This window comes from Myotis nattereri, assembly GCF_964212035.1.
Source record: "Myotis nattereri genome assembly, chromosome: 5".
Classification (NCBI taxonomy): domain Eukaryota; kingdom Metazoa; phylum Chordata; class Mammalia; order Chiroptera; family Vespertilionidae; genus Myotis; species Myotis nattereri.
Window position 1 is genome coordinate 103,517,654 of NC_138080.1, and position 21,654 is coordinate 103,539,307.

At 47.5% G+C, this 21,654-nt stretch overlaps 1 protein-coding gene across 2 annotated transcripts in view; it reads left to right on the forward strand.

The window, feature by feature from the left end:
- Positions 1-21,654, forward strand: part of DOCK2 (dedicator of cytokinesis 2) — a 374,023-nt gene that overhangs the window by 91,820 nt on the left and 260,549 nt on the right. For both annotated transcript variants that reach the window (XM_081091711.1, XM_081091712.1), the window contains exons 23-25: positions 1,576-1,684; positions 10,973-11,043; positions 14,264-14,370. In XM_081091711.1, the coding sequence (XP_080947837.1) occupies positions 1,576-1,684; positions 10,973-11,043; positions 14,264-14,370 (287 nt within the window). The remainder of the gene's footprint in view (positions 1-1,575; positions 1,685-10,972; positions 11,044-14,263; positions 14,371-21,654) is intronic.

Genomic DNA, 21,654 nt, shown 5'->3' on the forward strand with positions numbered 1-21,654 from the left:
AGAAGCAGAGACAAACATAGAGCCCCTCACAGAATGCACAGTGCTCAGAGGTAAACAGAGAGAAACACACAGAAAGGAAGTGGAGCCCAGCCAGCATTGCTCAGTGGTTAAGCATCGACCTATGAACCTGGAGGTCATGGTTTGATTCCTGGTCAGGGCACATGCCCGGGTTGCAGGCTCAATCCTCAGTGTGGGACGTGCAAGAGGCAGCCAATGATTCTCTCTCATCATTGATGTTTCTAACTCTCTCTCCCTCTTCCTTCCTCTCTGAAATCAATACAAATATATTTTAAAAATAAAAAAAAGAAAGGAAGTGGAAGAGAAGCAGAAAGGAGAGACATGAAGGGCAAGGAGGTGGGTGGGGATTTAGTGGAGACAGCGCTGAAGTGGCTGCAAGAGGCCCGTCTGTGGTTGACAGAGCAAACAAACCTGTAAGTGTGTTGTTTTATCTGCGGGGAGCACGTTCCCCTCAGCCGGCACCCAGGAGCGGAGACTGCGGGGCTGAGACAGGAGACGCTCCTTATCTGCTGGGACAGACGCTTTCCGCTCTGTACTGTGTGCAGGTGCCACAGGTCAGGCCGCGGATATGCCACGGATGGCGATAAAGGCTTGTTTGGAGAGGCCTTGCGCTGAGCAACACTCCGAGGCGGGGCCCCGAGGGCGATAAGACTCGGGTTGTGGAGGCTGATCTACTAGTACAGTGATCGGCAAACTGCGGCCTCTTGAGTGTGGCTCTTCCACAAAATACCACGTGTGGGCGCGCACGTACAGTGTGATTGAAACTTCGTGGCCACACTCAAGGGGCCAAAGAGCCACATGTGGCTCGCGAGCCGCGGTTTGCCGACCACTGTACTAGTACATTGGACATGGCTTCCATAAAAAGTCACACGTGTGTATTAGCGCAGGGCCTGAAGATCTCTAGGAGGGCGTCCGTCAACATGCTAACACTCCTGATCTCTGGTAGGAGTAATGAGCTGTCTGGCTTGGCAAGCAATGCAGTTCTGGTTTGTGTACCTTTCTTACAATAACAACGTGGGGCCTTTCTATTCAGCGAAATAGCAGGTTTAAAATGGCTGATAAGCATGCTCCCGAAGTGACGGGGCAGCGAAAGCAGGGCCCTGACGTGGGACACGCGTGTCCCTAATCATCTGACAAGCGGAGGGGCCCTCGTGTGATTGAGAATTTTTCTCCTTGATGCTTTGCACGATACTTTGAAAATGCGGTGATCACCATCTCTGCTCTGATTCTTGAAGAAGGCTGACATTATTGATGTCTTCTCAGCTCAGACACATTTTATTCCTTATTCTGCAGGGCTTAATAAAAGACGGTGAGGGCAGGTTTACCATGTGAGCCCGTGGGAGTGGGAGTGGGAGCGGCCTGTTCAGTGGAGGAGGGGTGGGGAGGTTTCCCTGGAGTGGATTATGCAGCAGGGACTGCTGAGCCCACTCCCTTCCCCTGAGTCCCCTCCTCCCACCCCGTTCTCTTTCCAGTTTTAAATGAGGTTTGTGGCTGGCACACACCTTCAAAGCTATTGCCTGTTGGCTTGAGAAGTGACCCAGATGTGTCTTCTTTCAGGCTTTACGAAGGCAAGGAACAGATGGAGTTTGAAGAATCCATGAGGCGGCTCTTTGAATCCATCAACAACCTGATGAAAAGTCAATACAAAACCACCATCCTTTTGCAGGTTGGTTTACGCCACGAAAACAGTCTGTCTTTCCCCTCGGCTGCTCGGTAAATGGCAGCACGGTGAGATCACGTCTGCTTTTGCTTGAACGCGCAGCCCTGTGCCAGTGGAAGGTCTGGGAAGGCCATAGGTTCAGGGATCCTGAAGACTAAGGACTCCGTGAGGCAGGAGAGAGCGAGCATTTTTATGGTTTGTTTCCCATGAAGGTAGCAGTGCCTCTTAAAATAGCTCTGAAGCTCTTGCTACCTGGACAGAAGTAGGCCAAACCTGATCCACTTCGAATGCTGAGTGTAGTTAAGGTGGCCGTCTCTTCAGATCGTCCGAGTTTTATTCTCAGCCACCTCAACTCGGGCCCCCTTTGAATGAGGAGCCTCTTTCAGGAAGACGTCATACGTGCACGTATTGTGGGGGGCTGGGGGACAACAAAGGGCCAATGGGGTGAGAAGGTAGGACAGGAGAGAAGGAAGAAGGGGAGCAAGGTGAGCCGATGAGCATTTACAGAACTGAGGAGTCAGCGAGAACGTTCTTTGTCAGCAGTACGACTTCATGCTGGTCATGCAACCTCCCCTGTCTCCTTTTCCTCACCTATGAAGCTTCCCTGTTTGTGTGAGGAGTACACGAGCATGGTCTGAAAAAGAGCAAATTATAAAACGCTATGCAAATGTGGTGAACTCACAGGATTATTATGCTTTGGGCATATCTATTTTTACCCAGGTTCTCATTGTCTAGGGAGCTGTTTAGGAATGGAATATATCACTTTCCCTGGGACTTGGCCCCGATTTTGCTGGTTTCTCCGCATGGATCCCCACCCCAGAGCCACGGAAAGGGGCTCCCTCTCTTTCATGATTTGCTCTAAGGGCCAAATGTAGCTTCAGGGATTTACATAAAATCAATGATGCTTTCTACCTATTTGCATGGTTGTTAAAAAGTTGGCAAAGAAGAATTTAAAGTCATGTTCAGATATGGAGAGCAAGGGCGTTTGAAGGCAATTTAATGCTGTTTCAGGCGGATGAGGGAGAGGGGTCAGGCCATGAGATGTTAGCAAACCCCACACAAGGAATCTTCTCAGACATTGACATCTGCTGCAGGAGAACAAGCATTGGGTTTTGAGCCAGAGGGCCTGGGGTGGGAAATGGGGCCTCCACACTTCCGGTTACCCTTCTATGAAACGGGAAGCCTAATGCCTAATTTAGAGGATTAAACGAAGTAATGTGTGTAAATCAGGATGTATAGAGCCTGTTGCATAGTTCAATTTAAATCACTTTTAGTCATTTGCATCCCTCCCTCCTTAACCATAAAACAGAAGCGTTGGAGGTCTTTTCCTAGGGTGGAATCTGGGAGGGGGTTTTGTGTTCCTAATCCTGTCACCTGGAGCCAAACAGTGTGAGGGCATTCAAGATTCAGTCAGATTAGGAAATACAGATTCAAAGTTCAAGGGGAATAAAGCCATGAAAACTGACCATATATAGAGGAAGACAACGTTTTACCTAGTGGAGCACTACCAGACGGCAGGCGCTCCGATTTTGAGCCTGCGTGGGGGATAGCAGGAAAGGCTGCTGTGATCTATTAGTAATGTCTGTCATAAGTTTTGAGCGAGAAGGTGTTCCCTGACAGCCCCCTGAGTCAGTGGGAGGGGGTTGTCACCAACCCTGATCCTTGTCTTCTCATATAAATGAGTTTATACGAGAGACTGACTGTATTGCGAAAAGCCAATTTATTAAACCATGCCCCTTCATTGAAAAAGCAAAGCAAGCAAACCTATACATCTGGCTTATGAAGCACAGGCGTATAGTAAAAATGCCAGTGATTGACATTCGTGGTTCAGACTTTACACTCCCAGCTGTCCAGTGGCTTACGGTGGAAACCCGAATCCGTGCCTGCCTCAGTCCAGAGTGGAGCGGGTCTGGTTCAATCTCGGCTTGGTCCACTGTGAGTTCTGGGACCTAAACAAGTTATCACTCATTTTTAAGGCTCATCTAACTCTCTTGAATGGCTTTCTGTACCTTTCCCTTGTTGTTCAGCATTGTCATGGCAGCAGCTCACCCAGAACGATGAAGAATTTAAAGCCAGACATTCAAAGAGGGTAGAAAGAGCATTAAAACCACCTTCCATTGACCTGAGTACCTACCAGGTGCCCAGCATGAAGCTGGGCTTTCACACACAGTGTTTTTAATCTGCTAGGAATCACTGCCTTCAGTTTCCACAGGAGGCTCATAAAGTTAAATAATTAATCCTAAATTATACCTATTTATAGTGGTGGAGCTAGGATTTCAACCACCCAGGTCTCCTAACTGCAAAGTTAATACTCTCCTCTAAGCCGTAAGAAATGGGTTACGCCAGGGGGTTCCATGTGTTTGCAATAATGGGCCATATGCTAGAAGCCCCTGTGTGTGCCAGGCTGTAAGCGTTGTTGATAAAACGGATGGCAGCTTGAGACGGTCAACACCAGACGCCTGGGAATCAGGTGTAGCATTTGGAGACATTGTGCAGACCCATTTGACCCATTCCCCTGTAGGTCTGCCATTCACTATTGCTCCAATTTGGTGGGATGAGTCTAAATAGATGAAAAGCTCATATTGTATGACATGCTTCTTTGGTCACTATGATTACCACTCATGCTAATGAATCCATTGAAAGGTCCAGGAGGGCGGCAGGGAGGGGGTCTCTCTCTTTTATTCTAATATCTGAACCAGCAGCTGCCATGTAGTAGGTACTAGAATATCTTCTGGTTGATTGAATGAAAGAATGAATACCCGCTTCCACCATTTTAGGTTTTAGCATTTATTATGTGTCAAGCATTGAGCTAAAAACTTTACACATATTGTTAGCTCATTTGGTACTTATAACAACAATTTTATTAGGCAGGTCCTCTCTTATCTTTACTTTGCAGATGAGGAAATGGAGACTTAGAGAGGCTGAGCAACTTAACCACAACTAGGAAGTGGCAGGCCTGGGATTTGAATCCAGGATGTGTAAGTCCTGAGTTTGAGTTCCTAATCACAGACAAACCAAGGACCGTTTCATGAAAGACCCACGTCTTTGGCAAAATGTCAGGTGGATAAGCAATAAACAACAGTAAAGAAAGGGAGATATTTGATCCATAGTCATGAAGGGGAACTAATTAAGGTTGCCTCTTTCTTTACTCTCTTTTCATTGTTAATCGGCATAAAATGTTCAGATGTCCGAACTAAGGGAAGAAAGGGGTCCATTCTTAAGTGGCCTAGGGACTGTATGCTGAATCCCCAGAGGTAGGAGAGGTGAGATGTAATATTTAACAACAGGCACTGGAGTGTCACCTCAGGTCTTTAAATGATTCCTTTTTTAAAAATATGCATATATATATTTTTTGATTTCAGAGAGGAAGGGAGAGGGAGAGAGAGATAGAAACATCGATGAGAGAGAATCATTGATCAGCTGCCTCCTGCACGCCCCCTACTGGGGATCGAGCCCGCAACCAGCCATGTGCCCTTGACCAGAATCAAACCTGGGACCCTTCAGTCAGCAGGCCAAAGCTCTATCTACTGAGCCAAACTGGCTAGGGCTATAAATGATTCTTTAATTGCGTCCCCTTCTCAACCATATACCCCCTACCTAGAATTAATATTTGGGAAGGATGACATTTTGTTCCGGTGAGGCTGCTGTGGATATACTGACAACTTACCTTTAAAAAAAAAAATTAATCTTCACATCAACTCTATAAAGCAGGTAACTTTATTCCCTTCATTCTCTTGGCAAAGAAACTAGAGCACACAGTGTTGATTTCCCCAAGGACAGTAGATAGACATGATCCAGCTGGACGTGAACTCAGACAGTCTGCCTCTGCAGCCACGCCTGCCTCCTGCCAAGCCTCAGGGGCCTGGGGGCACATGGGAGATGAGTGACGAGGCTGAATGTCCCTGAGAGCGTTGCATGCCTTCCTCTCGTCATGCTGTGGTGGATTTCTGTGACATTGTTTGTCCTGTTTCCATGGACCTTGACCGCCATCACTTGGCTAAAATCAAGGGGTTGGCAAGGGGTGGGCTGGGACTGCTGTCTGCGCTCCCGGGTGAGGAGGATGTCAGCGCTCTGGGGAGCCGCGCCTCATTGCACAATGGGCTCTCTTGGCTGGAAGTCTGTGTCTGCTGGCACCCAGACTCAGCCCTCTCTGTTTTCACAGAGAGAGACAGAGAGTCTGGAAACCCTCAGAAGAAAAGTCCCCTTTGATTTTGACAGCATGCCAGCAGTTTGGTTTGTTTTTAAAGCTTCGTTGTTTGCCAGCATCCCAGGTTGATCAATTCTGGTGAAGTCCATCTGGATAGCAGTCATCCTCCGTGTCCTCCCATGACTCCTCTCTGAGCAGTGAAATCACCGCTGCTTGCTGGGCATCTGGCTCTCTTCTTGGGGGCTCTGCCTGGCCTCTGGAAGAGGGGTCCAGAGCTGATGAGTAATCTAGGAAATTCACTTGGGGGTCACATGATGAACCCATTCATGACCTGGCAAACATTTTCCTGGTGGCTATTCTTTGCAGCTCCCATATCGGTGGTGAGGAGAGTCCTTAACTTAAGGGATGTCAGAAAACTACCTTCTTTCAAAAACTATGGTCCTAAAGAGAGGGAGGTGCTTTCTCTACCTCTGCCCCTAAATCAGCCTCTCTCCCTCCCTCATTGAGATCCCCCCACTTACCAAGTGGAAGCCTTTACTAAGCAGAGGGTCAGTGCCAGCATCAGGTCCGTGTTCTTGCTGTGTTGCTTACTACAGGGTTTCTGGCAAAGTATTTAACCTCCGGCCATAGTTTCCTCATTGATAAAACAAGAGCACAGTGTCCACCCGTAATGTAGATGAAAGAATGAAACAACATCATGCATGTGAAGTATTTGGTACATGTAATGTTTCCAATAATAGCTGCTACTTTAAAACCCTATGATTAATAATCCTATTATGTATGTTTGCATTTTCCTATTATATATACACATGTATATTCATACAGAAACATGAACATACTGCCTGTGTTTTCCTTAAATATCACATATAATAAACATAACAGCAACAGTAAAGCCACATGGTTCCAAGGAAGCCAACAGGCGAAGCTGCGTCTAGTCCCCAGGCCTTAGAAACATGCACCCAGGGGGGTCTCCAGCTGCTCTGCCTTCTGGGAACCTACCTGCTCTCCCTCTGCTCAGGTGTGTCAGGGCTGCGTGAAGGGAGGACTCAGGACAGGAGCCCTGCGGCCATGCTGTGCTGTGACAGTGTGGCTATGACAACAGACTTGGCAAAATTCCTGTGTCAGAGATGGGCTGTCCCCATCGGAAAAGAAAACCACAGCCTGCCACTTCTCTGTGAGGGTGCCTGGACTAGATGGAAGTTTAATACTCTTCCACTGAGTTCATAACACCCTCTGCATCTCAGGGCGGCAACTTTTCCTTTATTGCCAGCCCACGGCTCAGAAGCTGGGAAGGTGGGTCCCTCCCCCAGCCTGGCCCCTCCTTACTAATAGCTGAAGGGCTGACTTGTGAGGCCGCTGTAGGCTCCCTGGCTGTCTCTGTCTACAGCCTCACCCCAAGCCCGGAGGTGATGCTACGCTGAAGTCCAGGCTTCCCCAACTGGCTGAGCGTTTCTTTCTGTTTTTGTTCTCTCACTTGGGTCTTTGATAGGATGAGTTCATATTATGGTTCTTCTAGGTGCTGGGGAATGAGGGCAGGTGCATGAGAGGTGATGCAGGAGAGATCCAGTGCACACGCTTTTGGGGGCCTGCTGCCTGCTGGGCATTACAGTAGGTGCCCAATGCGCTGTGTTCCCAGCCATTCCCCTCCACTCCTCATGGAGATGCTGAGGCTGTGCTGGGGAGAACCGGCCCAGGTCCCTGTGGCCCAGACTCTGTTCGTTGGCCTGAGAATGAGTAAACGATCGGAGTGCTTGGACCAGCCTTTTTCAGGGCATGTGCCTCAGCCTCCGGTGTCTCTGAGACCTGAGTGAACTGGCGGCTGGTGGAGAAGTGCAGCCGCAGACGTGTCTGGTCTGGCTGGCACGGTGTTAATTCAGTGAATCAGAACAATGCATCCTGTGGACAGAGTGTGCATTCCACACAGCGCATCTCTCCCGCTGGCCTGTGTGGGGCGCATTCCCCTTCTTTCTGTTTCTTGACCAGCCCTGCAGGCATCTGCGTTGGCTCTACCTGCTTGGCGTTTCCTGGTAAAGATGGCCTGACCAGCTAGGTATACTGTGGCTGCCGGCAGGGATGTCACAATGCATCTTGGCTTATTAAAATGCTGAAAAGCTCTGCAATAAAAAAAAAAAATACACTCACTGGTTTATCTTTGCTTAAACCAAACTTTCCCAAATTATTTGAATGCAAAATCCTCCCCCCTCCTCCCCACCCCAGAATACCTAACACCATCCTATGGGACAAGGATGTAGTTTTAGGAACATCAGCTTTTGAATCTTGTTATCTCCTGTCATCATGACTTGAAATAAAAAAGAATAAATATCTAGACACAACATTGAATAACTGTAAAGAAGTCTGACAAATCTGACAAGATACAAATTAAAATCCTTCTGTGAAACGAGAGAGATGATAAAGCTGAAAGACAGCAACAGTTGAACTGCAGGACAAACAAGAGAAGAGTTGTGCAATATGTCTCACTGGGAAAGGGTTAATATTAGCGAAACATAAAGAATTCCCCAAACCAGTGAAATATCCCCTAAAGGAGAAATAGGGAAAGAATATGGACAGTCAATTTACTGAATACAGATGTTCAATCAACACCTGCACTCACAACCAAAGAATTGCAAATTATATCTCATAGTGACAAAATTAAAAAGATTTATAGTGTAGGGTTAGCAAGGTTGTAGGAAAAGAAGTCAAAGGAAATTGATCATCGCTTCTTTCTGAGGTAATATGACACTATTTCCTAAAATGTATATGTGTATACCTTTGTATATATGTGTGTACATTTTGAAACTCTAATTTCTCCTCAAGTAGTCCATCCATCCTACTGAGAATCTTACACATACACACATGTTTATGTCAAGTATTTTCTTACTACATATTTTATAGTAAAGATAATCTTTAGAGGAGGGCTTCACATGGTATAGTGTACCCACAGGGCATCACTATGTAGTGGTTAGAAATGAACAAAGTGCACTCTATGGAGTGATACCAGTGGTATATGTTTAGCTGCAAAAAGCACGTTGCAGAACTGTAAACATTACATACATGTACACATACATGCATACACATACAAACACACACTCGTGCATAGAAAGCAGTCTGGAAGGAACTCACCATGCTGTTGACAGTGGTCCTTTCTGGGGAGGAGGTTCTGAGGCTGAGGTGGAGTTGTGGGGCTTGAGGGACAATTTTCACCCCATTGCTTTAACATATGCACATTTTTACATCAAACATGTATTACTGACATGTAAAAATGATAGAGAACAGGAAGAAAAGGATGTAGGCACAGAGAGAGACAGTTGCTATTTGAGCGAGGTGGGCATATAGCTCCAGGGCTAGACCGTGGCTCTGTAGGCCGCCTGCCTGAAGCTGAATCCTGGCTCTCCCACTCACTAACTTTGGGACCTTGGGCTGGTTATTGAATTGATGTGCTAGAGGGTCTTTATCTATGAAAAAAAATTCCCTGGTAGGGCTGAACTAAGGTTTTAACTTAAAATAAGAAGCCAAAATGAGAGGCAACAAGGATTTATTTGGGATAAAAAAGAATTGCAATTCTGTCGGTGTGGCTCTGGTTAAGCATCAACCCAGGGACCAAAAAAGGTTATGGGTTCAATTCCTGGTCAGGACATATGCCTGGGTTGCGTGCTCAATCCCCAGTAGGAGTACATGCAAGAGGCAGCAGATTGATGATGTTCCTCTCTCATCGATGTTTTTCTCTCTCTATCCCTTTCCCTTCCTCTCTCTCTAAAAATCAATAAAAACATATTAAAAAAAGGAATTGCAGTTCTTGGCACTCTGATTGATGCAGAAACCCAAATAGAGTCCTGTTTACAGAGTGAAGGCAAAGGGATTTTATGAGAAAGGGGAAGGGCAATGATTACATGCATAGCATAAAGGAATTTCTTTTGGTGTCAGCAAACTGAGTTATTCTTTAGCCAGACAGGCCTGGTTACTGATTCCATCTCCAAGAGTTCGTAATCATCAGTCCTTATGGTTAGTTCGTGTGCTTCCCCCATTAGCTCTGCAGACAGTGGTTGGTAAGATGCTGTCTGTTGGGCCAGTCTAAATGTTATTTGCCCAGTTCAAACATTCCAGGTTTGAAGGTATAGGAGGGGCTGGGCAGATCCTCCAGAAGGCCTTGCTTAGGCCACTTTTCACAAAGGTTTAACAAAGGAACCTAGCAGTGACATTTGGCGTGGTTTCCGCCCCACTGAACTTTCTCAGAGACTAGTCCTAATCATGTATGTTGACTAAGAAGCTGACTTGCATATGACTAGGATGTGATTTTCTTTAAGAAAGGAATTTTTACTATTTTTTATTTTGGTCTGACTATAAAAGGGTGATACTTGTTGACTGTAGAATACTTAGAATATACAGAAAAATAAAAAGTAAATTAAAAATTCACACTTCCCCTAGATTCTTAAACATTATTTTCCAGCCATGTGACTTATAACTCCTTCTAGGGGAATGGCAGTTCCCTCTGCTGCTTAGTAAATGGTACTGCCATGAGAGAGGGTGGGGGTGCCTCCTGCCTCTGGGTGCATCAGTCAAGGTGCACAGAGGGAAGGACAATCCACCATGAGGCCCAGTTCCCCCACACCAGCTAGTGGACCAAGATGTGCCCGCAATTGTTCACACATTGGCCAAGGAGAGAAAATCTGCATGATTTGGTCCAAAGCCATCCTCACTACCAACAAAATAATTCAAGCACCCCATCTTCCAATAATGATAGAAGTTACCATTTGTATTTTTAATCTTCACAATCCTGCAAAATAGGTTTTACTTCCTCAGTTTTACAGCTGAGGAGATTGAGATGTCAGAGAGGTTGTTTTGTCCAAAGCCAGGTGGCTTACTAAATAGAACCAGGATTTGACTGAAGAGCTGTATAACTTCTAAGTCTGTGGATTTTCTATACATTACTGCCTCCTTGATGACAGAAGCAGTTGTGACTTACTTTTGTATACAGAGTATATGCCTGCCTATATTTTAATCTACATAGAGAGTTTCAAATCACTGTAGCTGTGCCCAGGATGCACGACCAATCTCCCTTGATCTGTGTCGTGGCAAAGTATCCTCCTCACCACACCGCGCAGAGTTGTTGGATGTGGGCATCACTCATGTTTACTTCCCTTCCCACCTAGGTGGCGGCTTTGAAATACATCCCATCTGTCCTCCATGATGTGGAAACGGTCTTTGATGCGAAGTTACTCAGGTGAGAACTTATGATGTACTTTCCTGGGCTCTGTTATCAAGCCAGGGACTCAGAGGCAGAGGAGGGCTCCTGTGGGGGATTCCCAACGGGCACGCCATTTGATGTCCGGTATAAATGTCTCCATTTCACCTGGGCTTGAAGGTGATTTGGGGTTTTAGTCTTTGCTTCAAATGCCCTTTTGCTTTCTCCTTCTTCACTCTGTTCTTCTCATGAAATGAACACACTATTGTAATGTGACTGTGCTGTTAGAGTGGAGCCATCTGAGCCAGATATGTCCTTTCCTTCTTCTTAAGTTCCAAGTTAACATATAGAAGAAATACTTTTAGATTTAGAAAGGAGTTGCAAAGATAGTATAGCGTTCCCACAGGCCCTTCTCTCAGCTTTCCTTAATGTTCACCTTTCCCGCATCTATGGCATATTTATCACAACTGAGAATAAGACTTTGCCCCAATACAAGTCTACTCACTGTACCCCTTTCTTCACTTAGATCTCACCAGTTGTTGTTGATTGTTGTTTTTAACTGATGTCCTATTTCTGTTTATATGACAATTTTTGCTGGCTTCTTCTCATCTTTCTGGCCTTAAACTAAATGTTAGATTCTTGGAGAAGTTAACTCTGTAAAGAAATTAAGTTCCTTCCCCAGCCTGCACCATCACTCTCTGTCACAACTTCTTATTTATTTTCTTATTGCATATATCTCTTGCATTTGTTTATTTACTTCTGTGTTGTATGTGGGCCTCCATTAGAATACAAGTTCCAAGCCACTGTGACAGTCTCTCTTCCCATTGTCTCCTTGCTGCTCCGCACATTGCTGGTCACATATTACGTAGATACTTAATAAGTACTTGAAAGAATGAATGAACACAGGGAGCTCATTTTGGAAAGCTCATAGGGGCTATAATTTTGTTTCAGTGATAGTTTTATTTTCACTCTATTTGGGAAGAGCTATCTTCTTTTTCATGTCCCAAGTGGGTTATAACCGACAACTTTTTATATATTTTTTAAATTAAGGACCTTGTTTGATCTTAAGACTTATCATAAAGCATTACTAAGCACATAAAACATCCTATCTAATAAAAGAGAAAAATGGTAATTAGCATACGACCGCTACCCTTCCCATTGGCTAATCAGGGTGATATGCAAATTAACTGCCAGCCAAGATGGCGGCCAGCAGCCAGGCAGCTTAAACTGAACATGAGGCTTGCTTGCTTCAGTGATGAAGGACTGCAACGTTCCCCGCCTGCCTTGCTGGCCTCTGAGCTTGCAGTTTAAGAAACATTGTAACATATAGAAGCTAAACAAAACCCCAGAAACCAGCTTTCAGCCGGCTGGGATCTCAGAGCTGGAGTTGATACAGAGTTTCGATTATAGAACTGAAACAAACCAGATACCTGCTTTCAGGAGTGGAGGCCTAAGAGCTGGAGCTTCAGAGCTAAAGGTGGCCCAGAATAAAAAAAAAAAAAAGAAAAAAAGGAGCAGTTGGAAGTTTCAGTCCCAGCCTGAAAACAGCACTCAGCCCCTCACCCAGACTGGCCAGGCACCCCAGTGGGGACCCCCACCCTGAAGGGTGTGTGACCAGCTGCAAACAGCCATCAACCCCTCACCCAGGCTGGCCAGGCACCCCAGTGGGGACCCCCACCCTGATCCAGGACACCCTTCAGGGAAAACCAGCCAGCCCCCACCCATGCACCATGCCTCTATTCTATATAGTAAAAGGGTAACATGCCTCCCAGCACCGGGATCAGCGGAGCCGCGAGGCCTCCCGGCACCAGGATCACTGTGACACGGGGCAGCACCCAAACCCCATGATCTCCCTGTGGCTCTGTGTGTGACAGGGGGCGGGGCCACAACCTCCTATCCACCCTGCTCTGTTTGTGACAGGGAAAGGCGCCCCAACCCCCTGATTGGCCCTGCTCTGTGCCTGATATGGGGGAGCTCCCCAACCCCCTGATCACCCTGCGGCTCTGTGTGTGACAGGTTGCGGCACCCCAACCCCCTGCTCAGCCCTGTTCTGTGTGTGACAGGGTGCGGCGCCCCAACCCCCCCCCCCACCTCCCCAACGGGCCCTGCTCTGTGTGTGATGGGGTAAAGCCATAACCTCCCCACCAGCCCTGCCCTGACTGTGACAGTGGTGGTGCCCCAACCCCCTGATCCGCCCTGCTCTGTGTGTGACAGGGGTCAGTGCCCCAACTCCCCTATCGGCCCTACTCTGTGAGTGACAGGGGGGAGCTCCCCAACCCCCTGATGGGCCCTGCTCTGTGCGTGACAGGGGGAGCTCCCCAACCCCCTAATTGGTCCTGCTCTGTGCATGACAGGGGGAGCTCCCCAACCCCCTGATTGACCCTGCTCTGTGCGTGACAGGGTACGGAGCCCCAACCCCCCTGATGGGCCCTGCTCTGTGGGTGATAGAGGGCAGCGCCCCAACCCCCTGACCCGCCTTGCTCTGTGTGTGACAGGGGCGGTGCCCCAACCCCCCAATCAGCCCTACCCTGAGCGTGACTGAGGGTGGCATCGCAACTTTCCAATCCGCCCTGCTCTGTGCATGACAGGGGGTGGCGCCCCAATGCCCCAATCGGCCCTGCTCTGAGCCCAACCAGGGGCTGCACCTAGGGATTAGTCCTGCCCTCTGCCACCTGGGAGCAGGCCTAAGCCAGCAGGTTGTTATCTCCCGAGGGGTCCCAGACTGCGAGAGGGCACAGGCCGGGCTGAGGCCCCTCCCCCCCCCCCCCCAGTGCACAAATTTTTGTGCACCGGGCCTCTAGTTAGTAAATAAGGTGATATGATAATGAAGTGAGAATCTGGTTTTAAACCCCTGTTTCTTCAACCCCTTTCTGTGTAGCCTTGGGAAACGTAGTTAACCTTTCTCAACCTTGTAAATACTTATCCTACTTGGAAAATTGGGATGAGTATTGGAGCTGTCTCATAGAGTTAGTCTTGAGGTTTAAAGGGCATCATGGATGTAAAGGGCAAAACACGTGCCGATGCACAGTCAGTGCTCAGGGTGACTGGCATGACTTTTCAGATTTTCACGTCTTTGCATGCTATTAGTGTTCAACATCAAGACTAACTGCACATCTTCCCTGAAGGTTTACTAAGCAGCCGATGCTCCGCTAGGAATTGGGGGGCCAAGGAAGCTGGCAGTTTGGGGGTGGGCTCTGAGTGCCATGATGTTGGAGACACTGGTCTCACTGGTTCTCTGTCTCCTGTTTTCCTGCCTCAGCCAACTCCTGTATGAGTTCTATACCTGCATCCCCCCCGTGAAACTCCAGAAGCAGAAAGTCCAGTCCATGAACGAGATAGTCCAAAGCAACCTCTTTAAAAAGCAAGGTGAGTGCAAAGCGGCCTGGCTGGGTGGGCGGGGCCACAAACCCCAGGTACTCCTCACGTGATCCTGCTCCTTACATGCTTGCCTGGACAGAGCCATCTGCCCAATTACTAGACTGGCTCTCTAACCACTCCCTTAATCCGAGTAAATGAGAAAAGTGTCTAAACTGACAACTTAGATACCAGAATCTAAACTGATTGTAGAAGAGCTTAGGTGGCATCGTTTGTCTGTCCTGAGAAAGTTTAATGAGGTGGTAAGTTTGGAGTGGGATGCTTTGGTTTTTCTACTCTATGGTTTTTTGCTTATTTCTTCAACTTGAGAGGAAGTAGGTGAAGCTGCTTTTGGTAGAAAGACCCTGTTATGGAGAAGTTCTCAAAATTTCCAGAGGATAAGAATGACCTGGAGAGCTTGTTTAGACGTGGATTTCTACAACCCATCTCAGAGATTCTGATAGAGTGGGAATTCATTTTCTCTTTCAGTTTTTTAAAAATGTGAATCAGCTTTGAATAGGTGATGCATTTTACAAGGATCTAAATGCCGGGGTCTGAGAGGGTGCCACCTGCAGGAGATGCCCCAGACCCATGCATAGCCACTGGGTCCCCTTCCCTAGAGGCAACCCAGGGGTCCCAGTCTCCGTGTTTGCTTCCAGGGCCTCTGGATGCATGGATTCCCAACCGTGGAGTTGATCCTTTAACAACACTTTGCTTAAACTTTGAGGGTCAACTGGCCACTGGTCAGGAGGTGGGAGACACTGGTCTCACAGGCTCTCAGCACTCCTGCACAGGCCAATTGAAAAAAATCAGAGTCTTAGTGGGCCTGTGCAGCTCACACCCTCGTTCAAGTGTCAACTGTATGCAACACATCCTCCCCTAGCCTCTAATTATTGTTGCTCAAACAGTAGCGTGTCACACAACTACCCTGTACTTGCCTGCCTTCCCTCACTAATGCTATTTCCTGGAGAGCAGGGCATGGCCGTGGATTTGAACAGGAGTGTGGTCAGCCTCTTGCTCACCCACTGACCTGGTAACCAGCAGTCCTAACCAGCACTCCACTGTCAAGGGCCTCCTGTTTTTGAGGCTGGAGAGCTAGGTGGCCACACCTCCTCCAGAGAAGACCAGATAGGACTTTGAAGTCTCTGTTCACTGTCCCCCGCAGCTCCAGCCACACTCAGCCTTCCTGGCATCACGCCTGTCTGTGAGGGTAGAAACAGTGACTCGAGGGCGAGCAGTGTTCTCTGTAGCCCGAGATCAACCCTTTCCAATTAGGTCCCTCTCTGTCCATCCTGGTGTCAGTAAGCCCCCTGGGCAAGGAACGAGAGACTGGGGAAGCAGAGGGTCAGTCAGCACCCAACTGGACTTCATGCAGAGTGAAGCTTGAGTATTTATGTAAATTTCCTGGTAATCACTGAAATAACCAGGAACCACTTTGCTGTAAACATTTCTTCCCCGATTGCGTGGTTAACATGGTGCATCCGAAGTCGCTATGGGAGGCCCTGGCGTTGAGGATAAGACAAGGGCCTGGGAAGAAAGTGCTGTGTTTTATATTCATGTCTGTGGCTTCCTGACTGTTCAGACAGGTGTGTGACAACAGATTCATGCAATGCATCTATGCTTTGTTTGTGCAAGGTGGCTTGGCAAGGTGATTGGACACGAATCCTGGTGAGTCGTGTTGCATATTTTTTTACTACTAGCTTTTTTCAAGTGAACGTGCCGTGGTTTTCAAGTTCTGACTTCCACATCGGAACCAACTGCCCTCACGCTGAAAGCTTTGAGACATGCCTCCCCCTTCCTGCCCTGGCAGGCCCTTCTTGGATCTCAGGTGGTGTCACTGTAGAGATGAATTGAGTCCCCTCCTAGGGACATGACAAGGACAACGCTGGCTCCATGTGGTGCTGCACAGGCATCAGAGAGCAGGGTTACTCAGCTCTCCTCATTGTTCAGAGCTGCCGTGACTGTCGGGCCCTGCTCAGCGTCAAGGCCGGATGGAGTGAGGGCACCGTCCCGGGTGGGGCACGAGGTGTCAGCTCCAGCCTGGAGGAAGGCAGAGTAATTCCTTACCGCAGCCACATCTCCTGGGCTAGGCCATGGCCCCGGAGGGTTAGCATAGTCCCAGGGCCAGCTGCACGGCTGCTGCTCACCAGGCCTCCTGCGTCTCTGAGTTTCAGATTCAGTAAAAACCCTCTGATTAATATTAACAGACAGAAGGCCAGTCTGTACACAGCTACAACAGTAATGCAAAATTCTTAGCTTCAACACATACAGATGTTAGAAGTGGGTGAGCAGAGAGCCCTTTGGGGGCCCATTTTAAAGAGGAGGCAATGTGTAATTAGTCTCCTGTCTTTGGCTCACACGTGAACACAGTGTGCTGTATGCATAGCTTAAGGAGCCTCCTCTCCCACTATTTATTTGCTAAGTGAACCCTCTTCCCAAAAGAACCCCCAAGGGAAACTTCAGCTCATCCCCTTTCTTAATGAAAACAGTCCGAATCCATGCGTGCTTCCGGGATGCCTGTGTGTGAGCGCTCCCTTCATACCTGTCCGTGAGGTGAGTTGGGTTCCTTGGCCAAGCCTGAGCTGTAATGAGATCCCTCCTGTTCTCCCTGGGCAGCGTCCTGAGCCTCAGGGACCTGATTTGCTTTGTGCCTGTACCAGTTTTATCTGCAAGATGTGCAAATTGCCTGGATTATTGTGGGTGATGTCAGCTCACACAGCCTTGAACATTGCCATCAGCAGAGGGCCAGAGGCTCTTAGGCCGCCTGTCCTATTGGCCTGTCTTCAGGAGGATCCTATGGAAAAGGGGAGAAACTTCACTGCTTAGGGCTACTCGTTCTGGGGTCTTACTAGGCCCGGGTTAGATTCCTGATGCAGCCCCTTCTCAGCTGTGGGACTATGGGCAATTTACTTAACCTCTCTGAGTCTCAGTAAGCTCATTCATAAAATGGGAAAAACAATAGCAGTGTTGTGTTTGTCCTGGAAGGCTGTTGTGTGGGCTAATGAGACGGATAGTACATTATTATCACAGAATAATGCCCCATTCCCAGCGGCCACTGTTATTCCTGGTGTTGTGGTTATTCTTTCTGCTGCTCCTTTCTTTTTCCCAACTTCCACCTTGACCTTTGGATTTCCTTCAATGAGGGTGTCCTTCATGTTTTTTTGTTGAATATATTTTTATTGATTTTAGAGAGGAAGGGAGGAGAGGTAGAAACATCAATGATGAGAGAGAATCATTGATTGGCTACCTTCTGCACGCTTCACACTAAGATTCAGCCTGTAACCCGAGCATGTACCCTGACCGGGAATTGAACCATGACTTCCTGGTTCACAGGTTGACGCTCAACCACTGAGCCATGCTGGCTGGACACCTTCATGTCTGATAGTTGCACGTAACCCTGAGCCAATCTTCTTTGTTTCCCTGGAACCTACGTGCTTTCCTCAGGGTCTGAGAAACAGGGGACTTAGAAGGGCTGGTCTGTATGTGCTTCCCATTCTGGCCTTGAATAGTTTCTCCAGGTTTTATTTCATTTCCCTGGAGTATTTTACAGAGCACCCATGCCAGGGTGTCTGGAAGGAAAAGTATAGGTCAGGATGAGGTGTGAATAGTTTCTCACTTTACTGTTTCCCTTGCTGCAGCCTCAACATAGAGTTGGGGACACCTGACAGCCATCCTCTATCATGATTTGCTCCTTGGGGCTTGTCAGAACACACACATGCACGCATGCACACATGTGCCCATGCATGCACTTTTTTCCTTTTTTTCTCTCCTGGAGGCAATTGCTTTTGACTTTTACTTGGCCTGTGATCTTGAGTAAATTACCTAATCCCTTTAAATTTCAATTTCCTCCTCTCTAAATAACCACAGCATGGGTCTCATTGGGCTGTGGTTCAGACTCAGGGGCATAATGTGGCTTGTTAGTCTGGGGTGCGAGGGAGTCGAGTCACAGCAGTCAAGGTCCCGGTGGAGTGACTGGCCCTGTGTGAATGACGGCAGGGACAGTGGGAGGAGAACTGGGACATCTGTGCAGACTAATTTGCTCTCTTCGCCAGCCCAAGCTCAGACTTGCCTGGTGGTGAGGATGGGAGACGGGGAACAGATAGGCCCTGGGAGAGCTCTGAGGGGAGGCTGTGAGGAAGCCAGGCCTTCTGGTCCTTTGGAACAGATTTGTCCCTATGAGAACCTAATCTCTAAGTACTGTGTCTTTTTAGTCTGATGCTAATCAGATGCGCCATCTGGTTCAGTGTAAACTGCTTTAGGATCCACATTGCTTGCTTTTCTCAACTTCCAAAACAAACAGAGAAGGAGTGGAAAAGGGAAAGGGAGAGAGAGAGACAGAGAGACAGAGAGAGACAGAGATTTGGAAACTCTTCCCATGTTTATTTTCAGCCAATGGGTTTTTCTTTGGAAACTTTATCGAGCTGTTCTCTGAACACAAAGCATAGAGTTTTCTCTTTATCCAGATGCAGTTTCCTTCTTATCTGTTGCCCACAGTATCTGGAGCTGCTGGGCCCTCATTTCACCATGGGCTGGGCCACTGCAGGGGGGCGGGGTGGGGGCAGGTTGGGAGGTCCAACTCCATAGGGGTTTCTCTTTTCTAATGACCACATCACCGTAGCCTGGCCTGGGAATAGAGAAAAGTCCACTGACTCCAGCAGGCATTACTCTGCCTGGTGAGCTGATGTAAGGTCTCTGAGCCTCCAGGGTTCCACCTCTGGAAAATGCGAGTAAAAATGTTGCCCTTAGAATATGGACTTTTCATTTAGGCTGTGCTTTTTTATGATGCTGGCTTCGTCACTTCCTAGCTGTGTTCCTTGAAAAAAAGTCTCTTTAGCTACAGAAATGGAATAGTGTAAGTAAAAGAACTAGCAAAATTCCTGACATCGTTGTTGGCATCTGTTTTTGAGGCATCTGTTGTATCACAATAATGACCACAAGAAAAATAATGGCATCAATATCTTAAAGGGAGAGACTTATATTTATTAAATGTCAACTATATAGGGCTATACAGACAACACATGTGTTAAATTCTTACAACAACTCAGTTACATAGGTATTATCCCCATCTCATAGATGGGAAAACCTCCAGGGTCAAGTAACTTTCATCCCAATGAGACCAAAAGTTACACAATATATTTGGGCATTAGTGTATTGGACCATGTGCTGCTGGGGTAACAAATTGATCCCAAAATCTCAATGGCTTAGCAGTGTAAAAGTTAATTACTCTCTTGCATAAACCTGATGAAGGTCCTATACCAGTGGTTCTCAACCTTCCTAATGCTACGACCCTTTAATACAGTTCCTCATGTTGTGGTGACCCCCAACCATAAAATTATTTTCATTGCTATTTCATAACTGTAATTTTGTTACTGTTATGAATCGTCATGTAAATATCTGATATGCAGGATGTATTTTCATTGCCACAAATTGAACATAATTAAAGCATAGCGATTAATCACAAAAACAATATGTAATTATATATGTGTTTTCCGATGGTCTTAGGCGACCCCTGTGAAAGGGTCGTTCAACCCCCAAAGGGGTCCAGACCCACGGGTTGAGAACCTCTGTCCTATACCGTTTGTCTTCCAGAAACTATGCCAGCTGGTACCCATGGCCTCCCTGCAGCAGGGAGGAGAGGGCAGGAGAAAGCACAACTGCTCTCAACCACCTCACCATGAGAGTGACACCCACTGATGCCATCCACAGACCATTGGCCAGAACCCATCACATGTTTCCAACCTAGCTGCAAGGGAGCCTGGGAAGTGGAGAACACACATGGACCATTTGACAAGCACCCTCTCTCTCACTCACAGATAGTAAGTGTTAGAGCTAGATTTGGAATACAAGTCATTTGAATAATAAAACCCATCTTCTTTCCACTACACCACGCTTTGTTCTCATAATGAATAAAAAGAAGATAGTGTTTATTTTCTTATTGGAAATGCTTTCTTCTCCATATTAGAAAAGGTGCCTCACTGTTGCTTCTGAGGGATTTTTTTCCTTCCATTCTTCACTCCCCTCCCTTGTTCTAAGTGTTCGGCAACTAAGTTCAGGGTTCTTCGCCTAGGCAAGGAAAAGTTCTTTTCTTGATGCCAGTGGTTGCTATGCTACTTCAGTGTTCAGAGCACAGCTTTCCTGCAGTGAGAAGCCCTGTAAGCAGGCTGCTTGAGACTTGGGATGTCCACATCAGGCTCGGTGCTAAACTCTTCTGAAGGAAAAAACAGTGAGGGAACAAGTCCTCTTCCTCCCAGAACATGCACCAAACTTGTGGCTGGCTTCTTTCCTCTCCTGGCACCATACACACCCTTCCACAATTTCTTTTTGTGCAAACACTGCCTGGAATACCTTCCACTGCCTCCCCACTTCCTTCCCTCCCCCAGACACCCTGACTAATAGTTCCTACCCATTCTTTGAGACCCAGACCAGACATCAAGTCTGCAGTATGCCCTCCCTGATGTCTCAGGCTTTTTGGTTGAGTCCTGTTCAACACTCACTCAGTCCCCACTGCAGGCCGGGCCCCGGGAAGGTGGTGGAGATACAGTGGCTACGAGTGGGCAAATTCTGCACCACCCTCCATGTGCCAGGATGACGAAGCTTCTTGATTCCGTTTGTTTATAATCTCATCTAATCTTGTTGAGTCTCCACATCACTGTGTACTGTGGCAACTTAAAATTTTCAAATTAAAGACATTTTGTGTCTTCAGATTTAAGCAGTCTTTCTAATTCAAACAGTCCCATCCCCCTCTCTAAAAATCTTCTGGGGCTGGGTCCTGGGAACCCAACTCAAAAAGGGAAGAAAAACTCTGCCTTTGGCTTTCCCTAGAACTTATCTAAATGGCTCTCATTGGGACTTTAGCTCAAGAAGGAGTATTGGGACACACGTGTCTTGTGGATTCAGGTCTCAACAGCAGACACCCTTCCCTCCCATCCCATATTCTTCCTTTCCAAGGAGGCCTTCTTCATCCCTCTTCCCTGGGGCTATAAAATGGACTGGCTGCCAGGGTACCTGGCTAATGCAAGAAGGTGTGACAGTAGGGAGTTTAATAGGTTCAAAACATCTTCCTGGGTTCACAAAGAGGATAAGTCAAGGTGTACCACCTCTGAGCGGCAGAGCTCTCAATCCTTGGCTGCACCTGGGGAGTTTGTTAAAACTGCAGAATCCTGGACTCTCCCCGGAGATTCTTATGCTGACAGTCGGGAAGGGAGCCAGGGGGTGCATTGCAGCAGCCTCTCCAGGGGATTCGGATGCAGGAGGCCCCTTGCCTGACCCTCTCCAGTTGGAAACACAGCTCCTAGA